The sequence below is a fragment of the Sordaria macrospora genome, chromosome 2, assembly GCF_033870435.1.
Source record: "Sordaria macrospora chromosome 2, complete sequence".
Lineage (NCBI taxonomy): Eukaryota > Fungi > Ascomycota > Sordariomycetes > Sordariales > Sordariaceae > Sordaria > Sordaria macrospora.
Genome location: NC_089372.1, coordinates 5,911,399 through 5,935,701, shown reverse-complemented (window position 1 = coordinate 5,935,701; position 24,303 = coordinate 5,911,399). Strand labels below are relative to the sequence as shown.

At 50.6% G+C, this 24,303-nt stretch overlaps 6 protein-coding genes and 1 non-coding gene across 7 annotated transcripts; 4 read left to right on the top strand and 3 right to left on the bottom strand.

Moving 5' to 3' along the window:
- Nucleotides 1-4,723: 4,723 nt before the first annotated feature.
- SMAC4_09143 (uncharacterized protein) lies at nt 4,724-6,378 on the bottom strand. Its single transcript, XM_003345117.2, has one exon. The coding sequence runs from the start codon at nt 6,148-6,150 to the stop codon at nt 5,191-5,193; it is 960 nt and encodes a 319-aa protein (XP_003345165.1). The 5' UTR covers nt 6,151-6,378; the 3' UTR covers nt 4,724-5,190.
- A 1,276-nt stretch (nt 6,379-7,654) lies between these two features.
- Nucleotides 7,655-8,984, top strand: SMAC4_09144 (uncharacterized protein; the record flags this gene model as incomplete). The annotated part of the gene is made up of 2 exons (XM_003345118.1): nt 7,655-8,377; nt 8,463-8,984. 2 exons carry the CDS (start codon nt 7,655-7,657, stop codon nt 8,982-8,984), a joined length of 1,245 nt encoding a protein of 414 aa, XP_003345166.1.
- A 212-nt stretch (nt 8,985-9,196) lies between these two features.
- On the bottom strand, nt 9,197-10,743 carry SMAC4_09145 (uncharacterized protein). The gene is made up of 2 exons (XM_066090899.1): nt 10,206-10,743; nt 9,197-10,016 (listed from the first exon to the last, which is right to left on the bottom strand). The coding sequence occupies exons 1-2, from the start codon at nt 10,505-10,507 to the stop codon at nt 9,374-9,376; spliced, it is 945 nt and encodes a 314-aa protein (XP_065946303.1). The 5' UTR covers nt 10,508-10,743; the 3' UTR covers nt 9,197-9,373.
- Nucleotides 10,744-15,036: 4,293 nt separating this feature from the next.
- On the top strand, nt 15,037-18,534 carry SMAC4_09146 (uncharacterized protein). Its single transcript, XM_066090900.1, has 3 exons — nt 15,037-15,750; nt 15,846-16,696; nt 16,829-18,534. Exons 2-3 carry the CDS (start codon nt 16,612-16,614, stop codon nt 18,019-18,021), a joined length of 1,278 nt encoding a protein of 425 aa, XP_065946302.1. The 5' UTR covers nt 15,037-15,750; nt 15,846-16,611; the 3' UTR covers nt 18,022-18,534.
- An 850-nt stretch (nt 18,535-19,384) lies between these two features.
- Nucleotides 19,385-19,458, top strand: SMAC4_13340. Its single transcript has one exon. It is a non-coding gene; the product is annotated as a tRNA-Asn (tRNA).
- Nucleotides 19,459-20,889: 1,431 nt separating this feature from the next.
- SMAC4_09147 (uncharacterized protein) lies at nt 20,890-21,715 on the top strand (the record flags this gene model as incomplete). Its single annotated transcript, XM_003345121.2, has 2 exons — nt 20,890-21,432; nt 21,483-21,715. The coding sequence occupies exons 1-2, from the start codon at nt 21,348-21,350 to the stop codon at nt 21,713-21,715; spliced, it is 318 nt and encodes a 105-aa protein (XP_003345169.1). The 5' UTR covers nt 20,890-21,347.
- Nucleotides 21,716-21,758: 43 nt separating this feature from the next.
- On the bottom strand, nt 21,759-22,229 carry SMAC4_09148 (uncharacterized protein; the record flags this gene model as incomplete). Its single annotated transcript, XM_003345122.1, has 1 exon — nt 21,759-22,229. The coding sequence occupies one exon, from the start codon at nt 22,227-22,229 to the stop codon at nt 21,759-21,761; it is 471 nt and encodes a 156-aa protein (XP_003345170.1).
- Between the last annotated feature and the right edge of the window lie 2,074 nt (nt 22,230-24,303).

Genomic DNA, 24,303 nt, shown 5'->3' with positions numbered 1-24,303 from the left:
TTCCAATATTCAAATTAATATAATTCTATATCACTTTATGATGAAGTGATGAAGAAAATTTTAAAAAGTTTACTGGTAAGTATTATAATAAAAAGTATTATTCTTTTATTGAAGAAATTAACCTTAATAAATTAATTATAATACTATGCGAAGTATAAATAATTTCAATAATTATATTGATAGGAAGGAAAAACCGTTCTCGGAATATGAAAGTTCCTATATATAGCATTTGTGTTACAGGTTGGCATTGGCTATATAGTGTGTATTCCAAGTTCTGCTTTGCAAGCAGAACATTGTCTTATCTTTTGTAGATTTGGCCGTCTAGGCATATGCACTCCAGCCTGTCATAATTTGAAAATTAACAACCACAAATATAAATCTGGAAATCAAAAATTAAATTAAAAGGATTTTGAATAATAATTGTATCCAGAGAAGTATTAGCAATTATTGAGAAATTCTATAGATTCAATTCTAGATAAGAGAGAAGTTAATTAATTTTTAGCGTATATTCGCGGTTATTTTATAGGACTTTGATAGAATTCCAAAAAACGCTATATAGAATGAATTCCTCCAGTTTATTCTAAAAGAATATATATTAAATTTGAACACTACAAAAGAGATATTTGTAAAAGAATTCATAATATAAAGTAGAAGGATAACAAAAATTTGGAAACTTTCTTTGAAAAGTATGATAGTAATTACTAAAAAATGAGAATAGAATATAAAAAATAATGAAGAAACCGCATATACTTTCTGCTTTAGAGTCTATTACAAAATTTAATAATATTTTAATATTATAAGTGTCACAGAATGCACTCGGGTGCCTCTTCTGGGACAAATTATATAAGACCACTTAAGCGACCAAACTGCCTGCTTTGGTTACTTGTATTCTTTTAAAATATAGTCTAGTAGTGTAGTGGCCAGCCAGCGCCGTGACAGCTATAATAGTAATAATATAATTTATATAATACAGTAATAAAATAAGCGGTTATATAAGTTACGTAAGTTGAGAAAAAAAGAGCAAAGTTATATAAATTAATAAGAAGAAGAAGCGACTATATTGTATAAAATTAATTTACTATCTAGGAATTAAATATTTAAAAAAGAGATAGCGTTAGTTAACAAATTGAAATAAAAACACTACGTTTATAGATAAAAAACACAAAAGATAAAAGAAATAATTATATATTATACTCGTATATAAACCATGTAAAAAGTAACTAACTAGTACTAAATAAATATTGTAAGTAAATACAAAAGGATTATAATAATACTATACTTAAAAGACAACTAACAATGAAATTTACAACTTAAAATATTTGCCGCGGTACGGCAAGCGTAATTTAATAAAAAAATAATTCTAAATTATAAAAGACTATAATCCCTAAAAAGGTAAATAATAATAAAGATGTTAAGTAAGAGTATAGAACGGGGCCCCAGCCTGAAATATAGCCCAGATATAGAAAGAGAATAATAAAATAAAAGCTATAGAACGAGCTCATAAAGAGGCTTTAAATAGAAGCACACTGTTAGAAGTTGAGCGCTGATAGCCAGACACGAATAGCCAGACCTACTAAAGCTCGTATAAAGTATAAAAGATTATATAGTATAACCGGTCCTTTATTACCAGTTAAGCTAAAGTCTTTCAACGAAAATAGACTTACCTCGTATATTGAGGTGTTGTTTACCCCACTATACTTGCCTTATATTTTTCTCTTTGATTCTATTCGGACGCCCTGGAGGTCAACTACCACCACCCCCCGCCCCCGGCCCACTATATCCCAATCCGGGAAGGAACACCGCTTAGTGGGCCGAGGAACCAGACTGCAATTAGCATCTGATCCGCCCAGAAGTCCTCTCGTCGTCGTCGTCCACTGTCCCACGTCCTCCACGAGACCACACGACGACACTGTCAATCGACAGACACCGCCCGTCCAACCCGTCACAGACCTGTCAGGGCCCCCGGTCTCTGCAACTCTGCCAGAGAGGAACGAAGCTTTACCGCTCCGGGCCAAGCTTGCACTTCGACCTTGGAGGAAAGCTTGACAAGCTTGAGTGTCTTCCTTCAATTTTACCGGTTGCGGCACGGAATCGGTAGAACCTCGCATTTTGATGTGGTAACGAGCTGTCGATCCGAATCTTGTTAGTCAAAGCATTGAACTCGTCTCGCTCACCAATGCTCGTTTTTAATGACTACGACTTTTCTCCTATTGTTTGCATGATGTGGTCAGCTTTTGTCTATTGTGGCATGGATTTGGACAAATCATCAGAAACGTGAAGCTCGCAGGCGGTAGCTCAGCTAGAGATGGACTTCGAAGCACATGGACGGAATTTACCGCAACGTACAAACGTCGACTTCTACGAGCTCAGTACGAGCAGCATTCTCTCCCAATGCTCCCATACCTTTACACTTCTTTTACACTCTGCCCAAAGCATCACACTGGTGGCCAGCCTGCACTATATGCCTCCCGCCCTCAACAATAAAGCAGCAAGTTGCCTCTTGTCCGAGGCAATATGCGTTCGTCAGACTTGACCAGAAAGCATCCGATCCGAGATGTTGCTGCGTCCCTTCAATATGTTTCTGTGATTTGCTTCCAGGCATCGGAGGCTCTGAATAAGACTTTGCCCTTCACGAGATCTCGGGAACGAGCCCCGACCAAGTCCCGGCATACCCGCCGGTCGATGGTTCATGATGTCGCTGGAAGATCTTAACTAACCGCAAAGAAAGAAGGAAACAGACCGAGAAAAAAAATTCAGAGCGAACCGATACCCTCACGGTCACCGAAACCAGAAGACGCAGCGAACTCACGTGCTATCAACACCAACCCCTTTCCTCCCAGTCAGAGGCCATCTTCCGGAGTCGTATCAACCGGTACCCGGGACCGATCATGGAAACATGGTGATGATGCTTCGTCGGAGTGGCTGATCATCGGCTGGCCCAGGTGGCAGATGCTCATGGCTGTCGGCGTTGGTGAGGATTTGGATATGGAGTGTGTCGGTGAATGGCATGGCCAGGGTACATGAAAGGGAAGCTGAGCGTTTATCTGCATGGCTAACGTACCGGTTCGTCCGGACGTCTTGTTAGGCTGATGGGGCTGGGGAATGGCGTGTAAGCACTCCTTGATGCGAGGTTAGGGACTGGAGGGAAAAGAGTTTGGGTTGAGGTAGACACTGCTCGAGGGGCCAGTTACGGGTGTGAAGTCCTTCGTGTAACACGCCTGTCTGTAGTCAGGACACCAAGAAGGCTCACGATGTTGACCAGGGCAGTCACTCGCCTGACCTTGCTCCAGTGGTCATGCTTGTGGTCAAAGGCGATTGCTGCTTCCATGTCTGGAAGGACCTGACTATCAAGGCACACGGCATGAGTCAAGACTCCTCGTGAGAGTACTCAAGATCACTAACATCGCTCAGTCACCTCCCTCGGGGTGAGGAGGGCCAGTTTGTGTGAAAATCTGCCCTGGCCATCAAGGCCCCCAGTGTATAGCATTCTTCTTCTCCTCGAAGGCAGTCACGCTCGACATACTGCCTTAATACTAGAAGGCCAAGAAACCTCAACGAGCATACTACGTGTTTTTGAAACATCGTGACCTACACGAGAAAGGGATGGGGTGAGTTAGATTAGGGAATGGGTAGACAAGGATTTTGGAGAACGGTGAGGAAGGAACGACCTGGTGGGTTTATGGTACCTCTAGCACTGAGAGAAACAACAATACCCAAATTCGAGCCGCTACCTAATATTCACGAACTGAGAGCGAGCGAACTGCGACGTTGCACTGCTCAAAAATCTGATGCGGATTGTGATCATACATGGTAGAGGTAGGCAACCGCGTCGTGGTCAATGCTGTCAAGAGGACGATAAATGACTGCCCGTCACTGACAGAATATCTGATATTCTTTCACACTGAGTTCACACTCTGTTCAACAACATGGCGTTTTTCTTTTTTCTTTTGCACATCATGGCGATGAATAAGGATTTGGTGTCAAAAACGATAGGTGTTGGCGATAGGAAGGGGAGAATTCGGACTCGACACGCGGGGCGCCATCACAAAATGAAAAGCGTGGGTATACACCAGTGGCAAGAATAATCACCGTCTCTTAATTCTTGGAAATTGCAGCTGCTAACATCGTAATAATATCATAGCTAGCTGGGGTGAACAGCGATGGGGTCAGAACTGATGTACGTATATGGGGGATGTAAAGAAAGACAAAAAACAAGATTGATCAAACATCAAGGGAAACTCAATGGTAAAAAGCAGGGGGGCCTGTTTACACCAATATCTAAACACCGAATGGAGCAATGAGCAATCCAAGATTCTTTTTGTTGCGTTTTGATGCCGCTCGTAGTTCTACTTAATAGGAAACTTGAGGGATGGATGAAGGTGTGTCAATGTTAGACGTCTTCAAGGAAGTTCTACGAGTACTGACGAAAACAGATAGGGAAGCAAATGGTGCCACGACAACGAATACATAAATTTTCCAGGTAATTTTAACGAAGGACAAGAACGTAGTGAGTTGGGGATACTCAAAGTGCTGGGACTAGGAAGTGAGAGATAGTAATGTGATCATTTGTCCGTAATCCTTTGTAAAGCCATGCGGTTACGAGTTGAGTGTATCGAAGTACCTCCTTGGAATTCTACGCATGTGCATCCCGTGGATAGCAAAGTTGTTAAGCGATCTCTTGCTTTCGTTTCTGCTCTCGACAAATGCAATAATAATCCAGCCATGAAAAAAATGTGGATGCATTATTGTTGAAAGCAGCCAACATGCCGAACGCCAAAGGGGATGATATATGGAGATTATATAGACAAAGAGACATGCCAGCCATGTTTTTGTAATTAAGAAAAAAGATTTTCGCCGCCTGCCTGATGTTGAGATCCTCGCTGTTATGATATTTTGTCCGGTTGAATGACCCCCCTTGAACGCCAATTGAGATGCAAGATGATTGCATGCTTGAAAAGAATATGTGAAGAGATGGCTTGCCGTTGAGGCAGATCCTCCCTGTATGTATAGCCCGAGCCCCTTATGTACTTTTCCTCACTTTTTGATTCCTTCTGTTTGATCCCTTCATTCCCTCCTTCCTGGTAGAAGCCCCTTCATTCCCATTCTGCTATGCCGCGCTCAACCAACGGGGTATATATCCGAACGAAGAACGACGCGCTTTCCCCCTCCCTCTCTTGTAAGGAACCAAGCTCAACGGTTAACACCAATCAAGCTCAAGAACTCGCTCCTCGTCTTCTCCCTCGACTCAAAGCAGCCCAACACGCAGCTGGTAATGGTACTGCTCGTGGTCTTCTTGACACCTCTCATAACCATGCACAAGTGGCTGCTCTCCATGACAACCGCGACACCCTGGGGCTTGAGGATCTCCATGATAGCATTGGCCACCTCCTTGGTCAAGCGCTCCTGGATCTGCAGTCTGCGCGCGAACAGGTCGGCAATGCGAGGCAGCTTGCTAATTCCAATTACGGCGTTGCTGGGGATGTAGCCGATATGCATCTTGCCCGTGAAGGGCACCAAGTGGTGCTCGCACATGCTAAAGACCTCAATGTCCTTGACGATCACCATTTCGTTATGGCCCTCCTGGAAGATGGCCCCGTTGACGATGTCGCGCACGTTCTCCTGGTAGCCCTGGGTGAAATCGAGCATGGCCTTGGCGTAACGCTCGGGCGTGGCGAGGAGACCCTCACGGTCGGGGTCTTCGCCGAGGCATTCGAGAAGGGTGCGGACGGCGCCCTTCATCTTGTCCAAACGCTCCTGCTTCTGGGCTTCGGTCTCCTCCAGACGCTCGCGCGTGCCCCGCGAAGGGCGACTTAGGCCATCGAAGTCAATGACGGGCGAAGGGGAGCGGGTCACGGAAGTGGAGGATGAGACTTCTTCGGCGATTGTGGGGGGAACGGCGGCGGCGATGGTAGATGCAGAGGTCTTTCTCTTCTTCTTCTTGGAGGGAGAGTCGTCGGTGGGCTTGTCGGATGGGTCGCGCGCTGGCTTGCTGACGCTGGATCGCCTCTCGCCGGAAGGGTGAGAGCGCTTCTTGCTGGACTTGTCCTTGTTCTTCTTCTCCTTCTTGGTGGTGTTGGTGCCATTGGCAGCGGGGGAAACGACGGAGCCCGAGGAGCTGTCGGAGTCGTCGCGTGTCTTCTCTTGGGCCATTGTGAATGTGGAAGTGGTTTGTGATATGTGGTAGGTATAAGGTGTTGTAGAGAGATAGCAATTAGTTGCGTGGCAGGAAAGAAAGAGAGGAAGAAGTAAGTCAATTGACAGATGACTCTTTGCAACAATCGATTGCGAACAAGGTGGGCCTTGTAGAGTATTAAAGTATGGGAGGGGTGGGCGTGGTCAAGGAAAGTCCTGACTCTTGCGGCAAGTCGTGTGTTTGGTCCAGGGAACGTGAAGGGGAAAATAAACTGGGGCAGCGGCTGGAGGCGGAGGAAGTGGAAATTTTGAGCGCCGATTCCAGGAGGGCAACCAACAGATTTTGGGGGATCTAGACGCGCTAGACCAGACCAGGCCTGTTAGTCTTATCTTATCGGCGTTGACGTCAAATTCACTGCAAGGGCAGAGCCTGCGGTCTGGACTGATTCTGGGGACGAAATGGGTCTTTGTCGGGGTTCAAGTGGACTTTACTGTGGATAAACATGACCTCGAACGAGCGATGTTCGGGTGAATGATGAAATCGGTTTGTTTCACTTTGGCCACTTGGGTTTGGTGGAGGGCCAGGAGCAATTTCATACCTGCATCTTGAGTTGCTGCATTTCGGTCTGGTATTGCAGAAAGAAAGGCTACTAGAAACAAAAAAGCTTCATGGGGTTAACGGTTGCCAAGGAAGAGGATCAAGTGAATCACAAAGGGTCGTTTTAAGGTTCGGGTGAGGGTTCCACAGGGTAGGTTTAACGGGGCCGGCCCGTCACTTGGGTGTGTCCCAGTGAAGACATCCCGTCGGCGACGACAACAAGGACGAGGATATCTGAATGTTACACATCGTAGGGTTATGAAGCCCCCGTCACTGGAGTATATATAATAACCATCAGATAAACGGAGAGAACAAAGGTTGATTGTTACACACTCTGCTCCCGGAAGCAAAGTGCTTGGCGGGTGGAAAGCCAGTCAGACACTCGCGTGGTGAAGTTAGTTAACAACATCGGATTGAACCTAAAGCGGCTCAGTGCTAATGTTAGAGGTGAAGGTTAATTGTAGTGATGTTTCAGCTTCTCTGCAGAATTGACAGGTAACGCTCAGACAGCAGGAGGACAGGAGGTTGCCCGTCCGTTGCCATTGCCCGTCACCGCAAATGCTCTGCTCCACGTGATCACGGGTTGCAATTGCAGTAATTACGTGTAACGTACCGCGCAGCACCGCAACCGCGACAAAGAACTTCCCCGTCCAACGGCATTTCGACCTACCAACAACCAAACCCGCCATCATCTCGCCGCCAACAACGAACCACGGCCCGCTCCGTCACCGACGATCCCTTGCTACCGAAACTTACTTCGACGACATCACCCTCGTGCCAAGAAAGCAATTGATCCGTCACAGAGCGGTCTCCGCTCCAACACCAACTGAGCTCAACCACCACAATTGCCAACTCGCCCCGCGGTTTCGCAATACGTACACCTAAACCAAACCAAACCAACACGACCACATCCCACCCATCACCATGGCCTCACCACCGAACTACTCCTTCGCCGGCGGCGCCCGCTCCCCACCGCACCTGCCCTCCCTCACCACCTCCTCCCTCTCCAAGAAACGCGCCGCAGACGGCGGTCCCTCACCCAACATGAAGCGCCGCAAAGGTTCTGTTATGTCTATCGGCTCCGCCCACCCTCTCCGCCAAACCTCCTTTCCACCTGATGAAGCCCCCGGCGGCAGCGGCGGCGGTGGCGGCGCGCGTTCTCCCTCAGTCGACATAGACGCCATGTCCTACGTCAGCGGCACGGGCCAATCGGTCGTCAGCGCAGCCGGTGCCAGCGCCGCTCCTACCGTTCCCACCGGTCCGCCCAAGAAGAAGCGCGGCAGGAAAAGTAAAGCCGAGAAGGCGAGGGAGATGACGCCTAATCTTGCTGCTGGCGGTGCTGGTGGGACTTCAGGGAAGCCGGGGACGGCGCCGCCTAGTGAGGTTGGTGGTGGGTCGACTGTGGGGAGAGGTGCTAAGAGTTCTGCTGCCGCGGGTAAAGAGGGACAGGGACAAGGAGGACAGGATGATCAGGATGATGATGAGGGCCCGACGGAGGTGGCGGCTACGGCGGATACGTTGACCAAGGAACAGAAGGAGGAGGAGCACAGGCAGAGGGGCATGCTGATTAATGCGTTTTCGGCGGATCAATTTGATCGGTTTGAGAATTGGAGGGCGGCGAATTTGAGTAAGGCTGGTGTTAGGAGGGTATGTTTTCTTCTTTCTTTTTTCCCCTTTCTTCCTAGCCCGTTTGGTTTTGGTCGAGAGTGTCTGCTGACTTTGCCAAAAACAGTTGATCAACGCAACCATCTCCCAGTCCGTGACCGAAAACGTGGTTATCGGCATGCGAGCCGTAGCCAAGGTTTTCATCGGCGACATCATCGAGGGCGCACGACGTGTGCAAGCAGAATGGATCGAAAAGACAGAGGAGAAACAGACTGATCTGCCTAGTCCGCCGGCGACTCCTCATCAAGCGGCTGCTTCCAACAGCAACAATGCGGGACCAAAGCAACAGCAAACACAATCACAAGGAGATGGTACCCAGACAACCAATGGCGAGAACCCAGAAGCCGGAGATCCGGCGGCCGAGAAGAGCGACGAGAACATGCCCGACGCTTCCCAGCAGGAGAAAGAAAAGGAGCGAGACGACCGTCGCGGTCCGCTACGTCCGGAACATCTCCGCGAGGCTTTGCGTCGGTATAAAATAAGCTTCGAGGGTGGTGGTGTCGGCATGCAGCTGATTTGGTATCAGCAGCAGCAGAACGGTGTCGAGAGGTTCCCTACTAGAACTGGTGGGAGGAGGATCTTCCGTTGAATGTGTGAGGAGGCGGGCTCTACTCTAGAGCACATCGCCTGATGACAAGACGCGATTTCGAACGTGGGATGGCGGAGTCTTAGTGGCATTGTTATTTGTTGGCGGCGTTCAAGGGGCATGATGGCCATTGTTTATTTTGTTTAGGGGGTCACAGCGTTTAGAACGCATACCATGGTAAGGACGAACAGATAGCATAAGGAGTAGGAGCATTGATACCCAATACAGGTGATTATTTGTTATCTTCTCGTCGTTGTACTTGGACTCATTCATGTGGTGAAAAGGCTCATGATTCCAGCTCTGAGTTCTGCATTGTCGAAGGCAAACAATTGCTTAATACGCAATATCCAGAAACCGAACTCCCTAAACGCCAACGAAGCTTTTCATCGCCATCACAACACCCTCCTAATAACCTTGCCAACCTCCCCCCTCTCCACCACCTCCACCCTCGCACTTACAACCCTCCACACCTCCTCCGCCACCTCCTCCACGCTCGCGCTCGCATCAACAACATGCAAATCCTCCTCCTCCTGCCTAAACGCATACTCCCTCGCAATATGCTGCCCGCCCGCAGACCCAGCTAATGGTGTCGGCGCACCAACAGCCACCTCTTCCTGCGCCGCTGGCTCATCGCTAAGCAACACCGCCTCCCGTTTACTCACCTCCCCATCTCCTTTCCCACCACTACCTCCACCTCCAGTCCCAGCACCACCAAGAGCCGCCGTCCCCCCTGCAGGAACAGTAACAGTCCCCACCCTTCCCATCGACAGACCCCAAAATAGTTCTCTCACTCGTCGTTGCATCTCTGCCCTTTCGTAAAGCTCATCTCCCCACCCTCCCCGCAAGCGCGCTTGTTCTTCGTCTAGGTCTAGGAAGAGAACGAGATCCGGGCGTGGAAGACCGATTTCGGGGGCGCGGGCCCAGGATAAGGAAAGGGAGGGGTTCTGCTTGGCGGCGGAGTAGACGATGCCGGAGTAGTAGTATCGGTCGAGGATGAGGGTTGTGCCGAGGGATAGTTCGGTGGTTATGGTTTTTCTGTTGATCCCGAGGTGTTAGTCTTCGTTTGGTTTGTGAGCAGTGTACAATGGGGACTGGGGACATGATAGAGGCGACATGGCAAGGAGGAACGAGAGAACGAAGATGGAACGAGGAAATAGAACGAGACAACGGAAACCGAAGGGTATTGAAAAAAGAAGGGGAAGAATAACTAAGAAAGAAACATACACAGCCTCCCACCGATTCGCGCTAAACAGCAAATGAATAACATGGTCCTCCATCTGCGCCTGGCTCTTCAAATACGAATCGATCATTTGCCCGATGGGCGTCGTTCGATCCGGGAAACGCATGGTCTTGACCCTTTTCCCTTCTTTACGGAATCGTTCCTCCAAAAGCTTGACTTGCGTCGTTTTGCCGCTGCGGTCGAGCCCTTCGACTACTATTAGGGCGCCGCGCACGATGCCGTTGTTGGTGTTGTCGCCATACTGGGAGGGAGGTGTTGGGTCTGTGGATGTGGATGTGGAGGCCATTGCGTGGGTGTTGTTGCTGGGGTTGTTGGGGGCGATGAGGATGGGAGGTGGGCAGTTGGGCTTGAAGGGGGTAGATGGGATGGATTATGGGTTTGGAAGTTAGGGAGGGAATATTGGATTGAATCGATGGTGTTCAATGGAACTGGTGATGCGACGGATGGAGTGGGACAGCAAGGTTCGCGAGGCCCAGGGTGGAAGGGAAGCTGCAGTTGTAAGTGGACAATTAGGGGAAGGTGCGCACTGGGCAGCCGCTTTCTCGGGCGGGCATGTGCCTGTCGCAGTATTATGGCCTTAACAATTTGACACGTCTTTCCGCCGACGTTCAGATATAATGATATTCGATTTATGGAGCAGTGACAGGGCTACTGCTGCGGTGTGTCTCGCAGCTACCAGCTTTGATATTTCCACTGCGACTTCCTTCGCGGTGTTAAAGACTTGACGCCTGACGATGAGGGCAGCAAATTTCCAGATTTGGGGTCATTTTCTTCCTCGATTTTTTCCTCTTGAATTCCACAGCCAATCTCTATTGTTCGTCACCAGGGCAGTTCAGAAACAACCTGGCTCGTCGACTTCCAACGCTCAAAGCTCTACGAACCTTCCAGCCACCAGGTACGAGCTTGGCGATACCAGTTCACCCTCAAGTGATGGTTGAACTTGTGCCGTGTTGTACCAGTTCCAGACTTTTCTACAGAAGACACATATTGCAGTGGACTGGTCAGCAAAATGTCGAAACCCTTGTTTGCGGATGGACTTCAAGTTTTGGCAAGCTCCGTAGGCACATTGTTCACGATTTGACTGCCTTTCTTGGTGTTGGTCCTTCGGTCACTAGAGCAAAACTTGTCATTTCCAAGTCGCATCGAGTCATGAAACCGTTGATATGATCCGAAAATGTTTGGAGAAAATTCCAAGTGGGAAAGCGGTTTAAAACAAAACGGATATTTGGAGCCGTTCCAACCGTTCAACCCGTTTTGTCCTCGAGTGCTGACCCAGTACAGAATTCAAGCAACATTCAAGTACCCAAAACTGATGAAAGCAACCGCAAGGTGATCCTTTACCGTCCCGCCGAAGTCATGCAATCTCCAAGTACCTTGGGCTGACTATGAACGGCTGGGAATATTCGCCTGGTTGCTAAAAACGTCCCTGTGCAGTTGGTATGGCCTTCGTCACCTACTCACTCTTCGGCACCACCATTATTGCGAGCTACAATCTGACAGCGTCGATCCACCGATCATGAACATTGAGTTTCAGTGCGAGAACCTTTGAGGTTTTGGTGTCTTGGGCTTTGAACTGAGCAAAGTATTTGCATTGGTCATTATCCCGAGCTATCTCTCACCCTCCCAGGGCCTTCCTTGTCATACCCGGTAAGCTCTAAATCTGCGATGTCCTGCATGAAAACTGCCGCTGACAAGGCCTAGATTCTGCGCCGGCGCATCTTCAGTGTCCTTCTCCTCATCCACCGGCCCTACGGCCATGACGTGTCCTGATGGCCGTCGTCAAGGACGAGCAACACCATAGACTCGATGGTTTCCAAAGCTCCGGCCGTGACTTCGGCGAGGAGGACGTACATAGAATGTTCTGTTCGCTGTCGTCCACTGAGCACAGAAATTGGCGACGATAACACCGACTGGCTTTCAGCTCTCCAGCCGGAGACGCTCTGCCCAAGGATATCGGCAACCAAGACAAGGAACGCCGCTCACCCACTGCTCCAGTGGTGGGTACGCCATCCTGCAGCGATCCCAGGGCTCACTTCCTCATCCCGACGGCGCCATGACTGTCTGAATACCAACCACATGGTGGTATCTGTCAAGTCTCCCCGCTTCTGCCTGACTCTCAACAGTATCAGATTACGCAAGAGGATCGGTACGGTGGTCTACAGGCGGAGACCAGTCGGAGATGCTGGGATTCGCCACCGGAAATAGGACTCTCCCATCCAGACCGACCGGGCGACGAAAGACATCCATCCACGCCGAATCTTTATGCACCCCTCAACCACAATTATCGAGTTCCAGGTCTGCATACTGCGAACCCAGTCTCTGTCTCGCTTCGTGGCACACCTTCAGTTGACTGTCTCTGCTGCTGCTGGACTCTTAAGAGATATTATCTGCTCCAGCCCCCTTCAATACGTGACTGAAGTGATGAAACTGGCCCAGGAGAACTTTGGGCATCATCGCATCTCAACCACAGGAGGACGAGACTAAAAACTCGAGATGAAAGGTTAATTGGACCAGCTTGGGGCTTCAGCAGAGGACAAGGAAGGTCCGGCAGAGGTGCCACGAAGCCCAGATCGCATAGAGATGCTGCTGCGAGGCTTATCACACCGGCCCAGACGTGCATTTTGAGCGAGCCATGTCCTCGGGAGCGCTAACCGGGGCTCGCCAGGTGGTACGAGATGGCTTGAGTGGGTGCTCCTCTCATCACTGCTCTGCACACACTACAGCTACCACGGGGAAGTACGAGTGCGGTAGCGGTTGGCTTGCATGGTGCCCTTTGCCCTGGAGGTGAGCTGGACTGTGTGAAGCGGACATCATCCCCTAGCCTTACCCATGAGTTCTTGGGGGAACTGGTGCGGTACAAACAGATGTTAAGACAAAACTTAGGCCTACAGTTCTCACTGGTGGAAACAATGTTAGTTATGGACACGGGAGTACTCGAAACTTCGTTGTCATTGCGAAAGAGGGAGTTCAGGGGCGTCTTCCTGCTTGATTGCAATCAGGGTTAGGGTTGGGTGCCACAATCCTCCCTTCCCCTTGAACATGTCGTTACGGCTCATCTGGGACACCACTTAGCACTACGCAGTTTATTTATCTTTCTAGAAAAAAGCCACCTAATTAACATTACCTGCTAGTACCCTTTTTCTGAATACATAAAGTCTGGATTTTCTCACGAGAACGCTCCTCCAGCCTATGAAGTCCAACCTGGAGACGCAAAGAGTCATGCCATTTGCCCAGCAGATTTGATGGTTGAAGATACCTACCATCCAATTAAGAACTCGACGTCCCAGGGGTAATACCGACACAATTTCCCAGACATGTATCAGGGATAGCAGTACCAGCATTGCCACTTTCCAAAAGATTTGTGAAGAGTGAGACAAGGCAAGCTGTTGCCGCAACACCGAGCATTGGGGAGGCAATGGTCGGTTTCAGTGTTAAAAAGTGCTTGCATATCGTTAAAGTGGTTGCAGATAACGCCTTGACCTCAGGACCGGGCGAGACACGCATACCGACTCCAGGTCGACCAAACTCAAAATGTCCTCGAACACCACACAGTAGGTAAGTCTGTCCGAGTATCAGGATCGACTACCGGTTCAACGAGATCTTGTGTAACGCTGTCCAAAATGTGACGGCACAGCAGAGTCAAGACCACCTCGAAGCACGCAAAAGACATTCGGGGCGCAGGATTTGGTGCTAGAGGAGTACAAGGACTCGTGAATTGGTGGCTCGCGACGAGATCTGATAGGGGACCACAAGCAGTCTCGAGGAGTCTCATGTTTGAACTTGGCTAACAGGTCGTTGTACAACAATCGCCATAGGTAAGAAAATGATGCCCTCCATTGCTGGCTGACCTGACCGAAGCATACGCCATCGTCGGAACCCAGAGATTGAGGACCTCTACGGCCTGGATGGCTGCTCTTCGTCAAGCAGAAGAATGGAACATTCTCTCCTTCTCTCCTTCAGCCTCCTGTCGACGTCATTTTGCCCGATGACGAAAAAGGAAGGGCGCATTGGGTTTGGGAATTCAACGGGCTGATATCGACTCCCTGATAAAAGACCAGAAAATGCTGCATTAATTGTACGGGCCAGAGTCCAGACACTGGCTGCCCTTTTACATGTCTGCGATGGGCCGCATTTGCGAAGGTTGAAGGATCCCTGCCGCGCACAAGAAGTGGTGTGGGTCAACCACTTTAATGCCTGCGGGGCCTAAGACGCGGTGCGGTGCGGTGTTCCCCGCGGGCGTGGAGGTGTGAGGCGGGAAGGCACCACGCGCTGCCATTGGTCCCACAAGCTAATTGATTTCTTTGGAGGCGGCCACTCAACTTGTACGGCAGCGCGCCAGAGATGCACGGTACGTACAAGAAATGTCTAGATGGTGGGCAGAAATTCGAAACTGAAGACGGGAGCTTCGTTCAGAGACTCTGCAGGTCCTGCAACTCTACGGCGCATTGGATACCTCACCAACATTGATGGATGGATCGGCGGACAACCTAATCTGATTTCAGACCCTCCAATTCTCACCTGCAAGCTCTTAAAAGAAATACTTGGGATGGTTCAGTTATGACGGCGATTGCAACAGGGGTGAAGGACTGAGACTATCTGCAGGCACTTAAACAAATTTCCACAGCGCGCATTCTTCTCTTAAGGTCTGTTAAAGTGGTTTCAGGGATGACACTGACCTCTCTGCGATCCCTTACGTGGCTTGCGCCTCTAGACGCCTCTTTCTCCTCCGCTTCCCGCGATTCCGTCGCACGTTCTGATTGGAAGAAAGTGGCGACGGCGCGCGTTGAGAAATGGTGTTTTAGCACGAAAAAGGCACGTCAGTCAAGTTCTCCGGTCACTGGAAGCCGACGGACCAGTGGCCCTTCACAGTCATCGTCAGCGTCTGGGCTCTTCAGGTTCGGTCCAGCCTTCCCCTCTCCACCGCACTGCAAGTGAAAGCCACAGGACAGGAAAGAACGGGGAAGAGAACCTGAGAATCCACCAGAGAGAAGGGACACTTCAAGTTCCAGGTTCCGTCCCTTCGACCAATTCACTAGACTTGGCTGCCCAGTTGTAACACCGATTACCCGACCGTCGGTGACCAGTCTTTCCACAACTCTTCAATCCACCATCACCTTATTTTTCGCTCTTTCACCCCTGCCCTATCCGGAAGCCTCCTTCTCGTGAGCTGCATCGACAATATCTTGTCGCCTAATCTACGGTCGCCGACATACGACATACGAACGAGTCATCCTACCTACATCGAGGTACGATATTGACTCGACAAGACTCGCATAGTCATTCGGTACCCGACAGTCAATTCAATCCGTCCCGATTTCCGCCGGTCCGCCACTGTCGACGTCTCTCGAATTGGACTGTCGAAACTACATCCAACTATCATCACCGACTCGCAACTTGTAGCTGTTGCCCGACAGAAGGATACCAGTGTCAACGATTGCGACACTCGACTTTCAGGCCGACGTACCCGAAACACACAATTGGTTGTAGAATCAATCCCGACAGTAATATCAAGCCGGTCAGGTATCTCCAGTATGTCTCTCGGGGAGGAAACCTCCCGTTGCGACGCTACGTAGAACATAGAGGCAGCCATCCATTGCACAAGTACTGCGCTAACAGTTATGCAGTCGTAGATTGTATTGGTGTTGCTTGACGTTCAACCTCCAGACCACCACCATCTCGAAAAGCCAAAGCAGTTTTGAACTTGCGCCTTAACATACAGCGAATCGCATTGGACGAGACCGTCGCACCAATCCGATAGAACACCAGAACACACAGCCCGATTTACAGACTCATCTTTGCGGATTTCGATAAGAATCGATCGCATCCCTCGACTATCGGACGTCTTCTCGCTCTTCTTCCTCGCTTTTCTTCAACAGCCTACTCTTCTTTCTCAATCCCGAATATATTACTCCTTTCTTTGCATCCCATCCGGAAGCAAGACCAAGCCGAAAGACACAACCCGTGGCAGAGAATATCAAGCAATTCTGCACGTCCAACGGTTGGATCTGTACTCAAACATCAACCATATACAGAACCCCCGCATTTTTCTCTCTCCTCTCCTGGGCACGTTGAGCCAAGCCCCCTGTCTCTGCCCTGCCCCCCTTGTCTCGGCGCTTGCCTGTACCTGTTGCATTCCATTTCTTTTGGTTCGGGTTCTGTGCCTGTTCTAGATACGCCCGCTCCTCCTTCACAGCACGCGAAGCAGCTGCGAAACCCACACGAAGATTCGCGGGAACCACGCCTGGCAACTCCGTCATACCCGACACTACCGCGCTTCCGCGAAACAGCGCGCGGCGTTCGTGTGTACCTTGCACACTCTTTTAACTCCGCAGCTGTCAGCTCTCTTTTCTTCCCCCCTGACAGTATCATTTCATTATCCATCAAACTACAATGGCTGCCGTTAGTCGTCAACCGTTTGCTCCCCTTAATGAGGGGAGGTTGTCGGGGCTGACGAGTTTGAAAAACAGACAGAATGGTAAGTTCGTCTTCTTTACTTTCTGCTGCCATCTGGATTGCATCTCGTCTGTTCGATCTTTTCCGCTTTTGTCCCTTTATCGGTCTGCTTGATATGTCGTTGTGTCGATGCACTAGCTAACACCACTTCTAGCCCTCTCTACCAAGAGGAAGGCCGCCGAGGTTGACCCCCTCGACGATGCCGAAAATGTCGACCCCAGCATGTTCTCGAAGCGGGCAAAGTCTTCACACCTCTACATCATGAAGCCTTCCCAGTATGTCCTCAAGAAGGCCAGCACACCAGTCCCCTCTGTCGGAAAGATGGTTCTCGGCAACACATCCACCCAGCCTAGGCACATCCTCCAAGCCAAGTCTCAGCAGATTCGTCTCAATACTCGCATTGCCGCTTCCACAACCCTCACTGCCCCCGCTGGCCGATCTCCCACTCGCGGCTCCAAGAAGGACGGTATCCTTTCCAAGCGCCGCACCCAACGCATCGAGCCCCCATCATTTGGAGGCGTTTCTGCACCTTTCTCCCTCGATGCCGCCCTCATGGGTACCATTCCCAGCTATTTCGGCGGCCTTCGCGAGACCAAGTCAACAAAATCCACCAACACCAAAACCGAATCCTTCTTCCCCTCGACCATGAAGTCTGACTGGTTCTTCGACATCCACGAGGACACTCCCGAGCAGGAAATGACCAACCTCCTGCAGCACAGCACCTGCGTCCTTGACATCAGCAGTGACGAGGAGACCGAAAAGCGCGAGACGCGTGAATGCGCAGAGGGACGTGACAAGGAGAACGTGCCGCCTACCGATGATGTCAGCCAGATTCCCCAGTCTGCACGGACTCCTTCGACACGAGGTGCAGGTTCGGATGCAGATGACATGATGGTGGAGAAGAACAGGGGTCCGTTGCAGGAGATGAACAGCCAAGATTTCTGGCCTGAAGGAACCGATGACGAGGATTTCTTTGTGGTGCCCGGTGATGAGGATGATGTTGCCGCGTCCGTTGCTGGCCCCGCGGTTCAGACTGACGAGGCACAAGAGGAGGACAGCGAGAAGTCCCACAGCGACATTCCCCACATTTTCGTCGACAACTTCGAAGATGACGAAGCCGATGAGGCCGACACCAGCTCTTGCAGCGACTCCGACGATGTGGCCAGCATCGATGGCATTATGGGCGTTCACGACGGACCGGTCAAGGCTGCGGTTTTGGAGCCGATCGAGGGCACGGGCGAGAGCTTTGAGCTCTGGGAGAGCGAGAGCGCCAAGGATCAGGCCAGCGCCCCGTCCTCGCCGGTTCGTGAGAGTGTTTTGGGAGAGGTGGATATTGCTGAATGCTAGTGGTTTTGGGATGAAACCTCCTCCTCGGTCGTTCGTTAGACGGCCTTCGTCAATCACGGCATTACGGCATCATGTCGTGAAGACATTTTCGGACTATGATGGTTCGATACATGTATAGACTACTGTACGGTTCATGTCTATAACAGTTCTCCCTACCTATCATGGGGCATATTGCCTCCAAGCTGGAAAAGGCTACAAAAGGCTATGCTACGCTTTGCTACATGGGAATGGATGGAGATTAAAAGGCATTTATTCATGCCTGACTCGAAGGAAATGTGGAAATGTGGAAATGGAAATGATGGATATATCATATCATGAATGGATTGGATGATTATTTGCTTCGATTTTCTTCGGACTACGGAGTATTGGAGTTCCAAATGAACAATACTTGCTTGCTAGGGTTTTACATGGACATTATTGATGATAGCTAGCTAGGTTACCTTAGGTTAGGCTTTCTGGGCTTTTTGAGCTTTCTGATAGCTTGAAGAATAAGAATGATAAGTACTATTCAAAATTACTGCCCTTTCCTCACGATGATACTTCACCTGCCTCTGGAGTCTTTCCTGGCTGTGGAAATGCAGCAAAGACCGGCACCGGATCAAACCGCTCAGGTGGTTCAAGGAGAAGGTGAGAGTTGGGAACCGTTATGCCTCAAGCAAGCCGCAATGCAGGTACCTTACCGATCGGACGGAGGGATCTTTGTTCATTCTGCAGCCTTTGAAGAAGATTGGTCGATCGATATCTGCCCTACTCTGCCCGCCACCCCTTGCGGACGGTTCGGGCTGGTTCGGTTCGGTAGGTGAACAGATGGCAGATGGGTGGAAGCAAGGGAGAGGATCGCCAGGGAGAGGAAGTACCTGCATCGGAGGAGCTTTGCATAGAATGAAGAATGCAATAAAAGAGACGTGAAGATCCCTCATGTCTTGACTCATTGAGCAAAAGTCGGTGCATCAAGAGGTGGTGTCGCAGGACAATGATGCGAAGAGAGGCGAAAGGAACAAAAATTCAAGACAGATTTCGCACAAGTGCAACACGCGGGTAAAACGGAAAGCACTCCTCAGAAAGCGAAAAAGAAAAGGAGACGAAAGAGTACAGATCTGCACCCTTTTCTCCTTATCACGGATCCCTCCAAGCGTAATGTAACGTAGATGTATGTGGTGGTGATGTTTTGGTTCTAACATCGTTTTGCTAAAGCAGCTTCTGTGTCGAGGAACATTTTCGAATCACGACGACTTGTGGGAGTGTAAGAGTGTGGGTATATAACCCCCAAACAAAAACCATGCAAGTACACAAAGTCGCCCGGCGCCAAATCGCGGGTCCAATCCATGGCGAAATGGAGTTCGCTGGGCATCATCATCCAATATCCTTCGTGGCGCAATTGGCTAGCGCGTCAGACTGTTAATCTGGAGGCTGTAAGTTCGATCCTTACCGAAGGAGGTTGATCTTTTCTGTATATTCTTTTTGCAGTTCTTTTTGCGGTGATGCATGAAAGCTGAGTGGACCCACTTTCCATAAGATGGCTTGGCAGTCGCTTTGGGGAGTGAGGGAGCCTTCGCAATTGACGACAACTCAACTTCGCCGAAATATCAACCAATCTTTGCGTTCTTTCTGTATGCATTTTTGCTTTTAAAGCTGTTCCTTACCGCCAATTCTGGTTCTCGCTGTAATCGCTTAATTAACATTTGGATATCGCATCACAATGCCTCCCTTCTCTTCCTCTACGCATGCTCCTCCGAAGTCCCACCGCATCCGAACCCGGTGACCAACGATCATCCGGCCATTGACCTGACTGACGGTACCACGCCAAGGAAATTGACAACGCGTTGGACAGTATCGAAGAAGAAGAAGTCAACGAGAGTTTTGGCCAATTGAACTTTTCCGGTTCTCATTCTTCTCCCAGACCTCATCACCAACACCAACTACACCACTCCAGCCCTCCAAAGCAGGCATCAGCCAAGCCAAGCGGCGAAGCAACAATGGCTGCCGCCCATTCAGCAGAACCATACACCACCACATTCCGCCTGCCTGGCTCTCCACCCTTCCCCCAGGTCCCCAATTCTCACCAGCCTACACTCATGTCCGGCGCTGCTCACTGGATCACTGGCCGCCACGACTTGGGGACGTGGAATTCATTCGAGCCTGTGCGAATGGCGAATATCTCAGGGCGATGCCAATATCGAGGCACTTACTTGCCTGTAGAACGGATCCGAAGGTCATCGACATTCTTTCATCATGTGCGTTCTCAGCGCCAAAAGTCAAGAGCGTCATGCCTGACTAGGCTTCTCAGCACCGGTCTAGGTTGAAGGCGTACGGTGACGACTACACCTTCGACCCTCAGGAGCTAGTTGGCTTTGGAACAATTCTATGTTCCCTCCTCACTACTACCCACCGCTTTCCAGAAGAACTTCAGCCGCCCTTTCCATCAACCCGGAAAGCAACAACAGCCTTCCATATCCGGAGTCTTCAACGTTGCAACTATGAGAATGGGGTTCTCTCCCATATACTTAGGTACCTCTCCTAGCTCTTTCCGTACAACCAGCGTTCTCAAGGTCTCGCAGAACGAACTTGAATGCCGCCTGTCATGCACTGGGATCACCAGATCAGTGGAAGAACCGACTGGTTCCCGTGCGCCGCGTACCATTGTGCGCATGTGGACACAGGTATCAATGTCAACACCAAGGAAGAGTGCCTATATGGCCTCTCCTAGGTGCTTTGGGGATGAGGAGGATAAGAGGGAGAGGATTCTTGGGTTGCGCGGGGACACCAGGCGTCAACAAGGCTGCTGGAGCAGTCCGTCCGGTTCGAAGAGGCAGAGTTCCCAGATCCAACGCCATCCCGCTATCCCTTCAACTACCCAATCTCCGGGAGCCAACCGTCTAACATTGAATCATTCAGAAACATGATCGAGAACAACATAGTATCTGCCTGGGGTATTCACCATCAGCAGTCGCAAGTTGACCCGAGAGTCGAGGGCTAGGACCAGTCAGCCGGGGTGGGAGCCGGGGAGACAACCGGAGGAAGCGACTCGTCTGACAGACCTCCTGGGGCCGAATTTTCTATTTACATGGAACCACTGGAGCCACATCATGAGTGATGTCGAGACTCGGGAGGGGCCATGAGGCGTAAACCAAAGAGAAAGAAGCTAGGGGTCAACGGCATCGTATTTCCGTTCCGCACCTTGACGTTCATGGCGGCATCGCTCACGATCTGCATGTACAGCACCCACCGAAGGTGGTGTCGGAGGCGAAGCTGCTGCAAACCCAACTAAGCCCACCTCTTCTCGTCTTATTCCTTTCTATTTCCCCTACCCAACAACCACACCCACAATGCCTTCCAGCAAGAAGAAGACCAAGACCACCGCACCCTACAAGACGGAGACTGTTGGCTGCCGCTCCACCGCACCCGGCCAACGTGTTGGAGGAGAGTTAGTATTTCCTCTCCAACTCAGAAGATCGGGCCAGCCGGAGCACTTGCGGGCGTCTCGTACACCGAGCTCTTTACCCATGCCCTACAAGGCTTTGAAGACTCTCAATTTAGCCCTGTCCTTAAGGCCATACAGTTCGAAGATTGGGAGCAACTCCCAACCCACACTGTCGCCGTCCGCCGCGGCGACTTAGCGAACCCTGACGCACGCTGCGACAAGAATGACCTTGTGGTCAAGGAGAAATACTATGGACTTATATGGAACTGGTGATACTAGATAGAATTCGGGGCGGATCGTCACTCATTTCAACGCCCTACGCTAGTGCTCCACCAAACCGGGGCACCTCGGAGGTCCTCGTTTCCATCGCCACGGCGGTCAGGATCAGCACATCGTGGGAGGATACCACGTCGACGACTAGTTCCGGATCTTCCAGGCGTTGGCCATTTTCTACGGCCGGCGCGCTGGCAATACTGCGTTGGGTGCGGCTAAGTCCCACCGGAACAAGCACCAGAAGCCCTTGGGCCCGTTTATCTTTCCGGGACACCCTGCGGCCGCATGGCGAGCCAGCCCACCATACCACCAGCGTCGCGGCCATGCCAGCCAGTTTGGCCAGCATGCCGGCGCAACCGGCGAGAAAAGGGGCAATGATATAATCTTTGATGAAGGTGGTCATGTCTGCTATATAACAAAATTTTCGCTTGATGCTTTCGGCCGTGGCGCCCTTGTGCAAGTGTTCATCGGGTTTCAGGGCCGTAATCATCAAGAAGATGACCGGGATGATCATCAGTGATCCTTTCGGAGGGGGGCATTGTGAAGCGTCAAGACCAGAGCAGGTGGGTTGGTCAGTCTCTGCATTGAAGGCTGACCCGTGTATAGATTTTTCTTCCGTCCCCGTCTTTCCCTAGAGGTAGAGTACCTGTAGGGGTTGGAAGCAAGAGCAAACACAGTTCAAGACGGCAAAAGCAAATTTTCAACCGATATCATAAGAAGCGGTGAAAGATATCCCCAAGACGCGTCGGATCAATGGATATGTTTGTCAGATTCTGGATAATATCTCGGTGAAATACTTGAACAGCTTAGATATTTCACTTGGAGATCGGATGATTCCATTATTTACTAGCATGAGGTCATGTGGATGATGCCTCTGTCCCCTTCAAAACCCAAATGCGTCATCCAGATATCAAGGAATCAACCACAACGGGAGAGTCCGCTGTCTCCAGCCGCTGCCCCAATCCTCAGACGCCCCAGTGCCTCCTTCTACCTAAGGTACTCGGACCATGTCTCGGTATTTTAGACCAAAAAATAACCGGCCATCCCATACCTACAATTTCGGTCAACCTACAACGGTAGTTGTTAACACCCCTATTGGACCTCCGGATCCTGGACCGTAGAGGCCACCAGGGCCTTCTTTTTCGAATCAGAAATATATCACCCAGGCTGCGCCTCCATTACATGTACCAGCTGGCAGCAGGGATGCTGTTGGGCAATGTTCCGTGTTGACCACCAGTTCCTCAGCCTTAATATAAGTACAGTTATTAAATAAGCCCTTGAAGATCTCGCCAAGCCACCGGACCAACCTGAGTGACAGCTCCCTCATGCTTGCCACCCAGTTACCCTAAAGTGTGGCCCTGGGATTTGCCAACATGTAGCACGCCTTGACTACCAAGAATTGGCTGGAGGGACTCCCATCACTACCGGCGTTGAGATGGACGCTTCGAAGTTTTGGGGACCAAGTCTACATCCCAGCCAAAGCTGAGATACCCAACAGCCGCAAGCTCGTCGTCGTGTTCTACGGCGACCGAGTTGCCTACATCATCAGGCCACCGGACCTGAAGTCCGCATCTGGCTCCAACGAGAGCGGTGTTGATGCATACCCATTGCATCAACGACCACTGCGTTTTACCATCTTCGACCAAGGAGAGTTGGGCTGGTACCACTACGACTCAGCCCTCAACCACGACTTTAACCCCCACAGAGAGGCGAAGATCGGGACCACATGCATGGAGTACGCAGCAGAAGGAATCCGCATGTACCTGGCCACTACCTCCCCTCGCTCGTCAACGAGACCCCCATCCCTTCTCCTCCCATCCCGCCTGCTTCCAATCGTGGACCCTGGGCAGGCAAACCGCCTCACGCCGCGTGCAAACTTCCCCTGCCGAAGGGATTCCTGCCTGCATCTTTTCGAATGACTCGGGGTCCAAGTCAGTCGGATCGTCAAGGATGGCGGGAAGATATTCCCAGAACTGGTGGTGCTTGCGCTGTCCGGGTTGTTCGATGGCGGCCTTGAACTTTGGCTGCCTGGCTGCCAGCTTAGATATCCTCTTAGCATCCTCCCTCCACTTCTTCTCGACCCTCCACCTCATACCCAACCATCCTCATAAGAACCACCAACAACGGCAAGAACCCCACATACACCACATACCCCAAAGATAGTATACGCCCATCTGCTTCCGATCCTACATGTATTAACCATCGGCAGAATAACCGCACTGGCCGCCGCCGCTCCCAGCAAACATGTCTGTTGGTGGTCTTCCGAAACCCTTTTGACCCAGCCTTGAAACAACTGCGTTGGTTGTCTCGGGATAAAAAACCGACTTGAATTCTCAAGGGCGGGAGAAGTCAGGTGATGCAACAGGGAGTCGACGACGAATATGAACTTGAGGAAGGTGAAGTTTACGACGGCCGTGCCCTCTCAGTTTGTAGACTTTGCCGTCTGTCCTTTGCTTTGCGTCAAGGAAGAAGGTCTTTTCGGTATCTCAAGTCGAGCTGGTTGCCGTATGTGAGGCGGGCTCAGGAGACAGCGATCCGCGTGGACGAATATATTTGAACTGCTAGTTGAGTAGCTCTTGGTGTACTTG

Excerpts from the sequence above, each read along its gene's own strand:
- SMAC4_09143 (XM_003345117.2), bottom strand. The coding sequence starts at position 6,150 with ATGGCCCAAGAGAAGACACGCGACGACTCCGACAGCTCCTCGGGCTCC.
- SMAC4_09145 (XM_066090899.1), bottom strand. The coding sequence starts at position 10,507 with ATGGCCTCCACATCCACATCCACAGACCCAACACCTCCCTCCCAGTAT. Across the intron at positions 10,017-10,205 it reads GCGAATCGGTGGGAGGCTGT|AAAAACCATAACCACCGAAC; the intron begins GTATGTTTCTTT and ends CGGGATCAACAG.
- SMAC4_09146 (XM_066090900.1), top strand. The coding sequence starts at position 16,612 with ATGGCTGCCGTTAGTCGTCAACCGTTTGCTCCCCTTAATGAGGGGAGG. Across the intron at positions 16,697-16,828 it reads TTTGAAAAACAGACAGAATG|CCCTCTCTACCAAGAGGAAG; the intron begins GTAAGTTCGTCT and ends CACCACTTCTAG.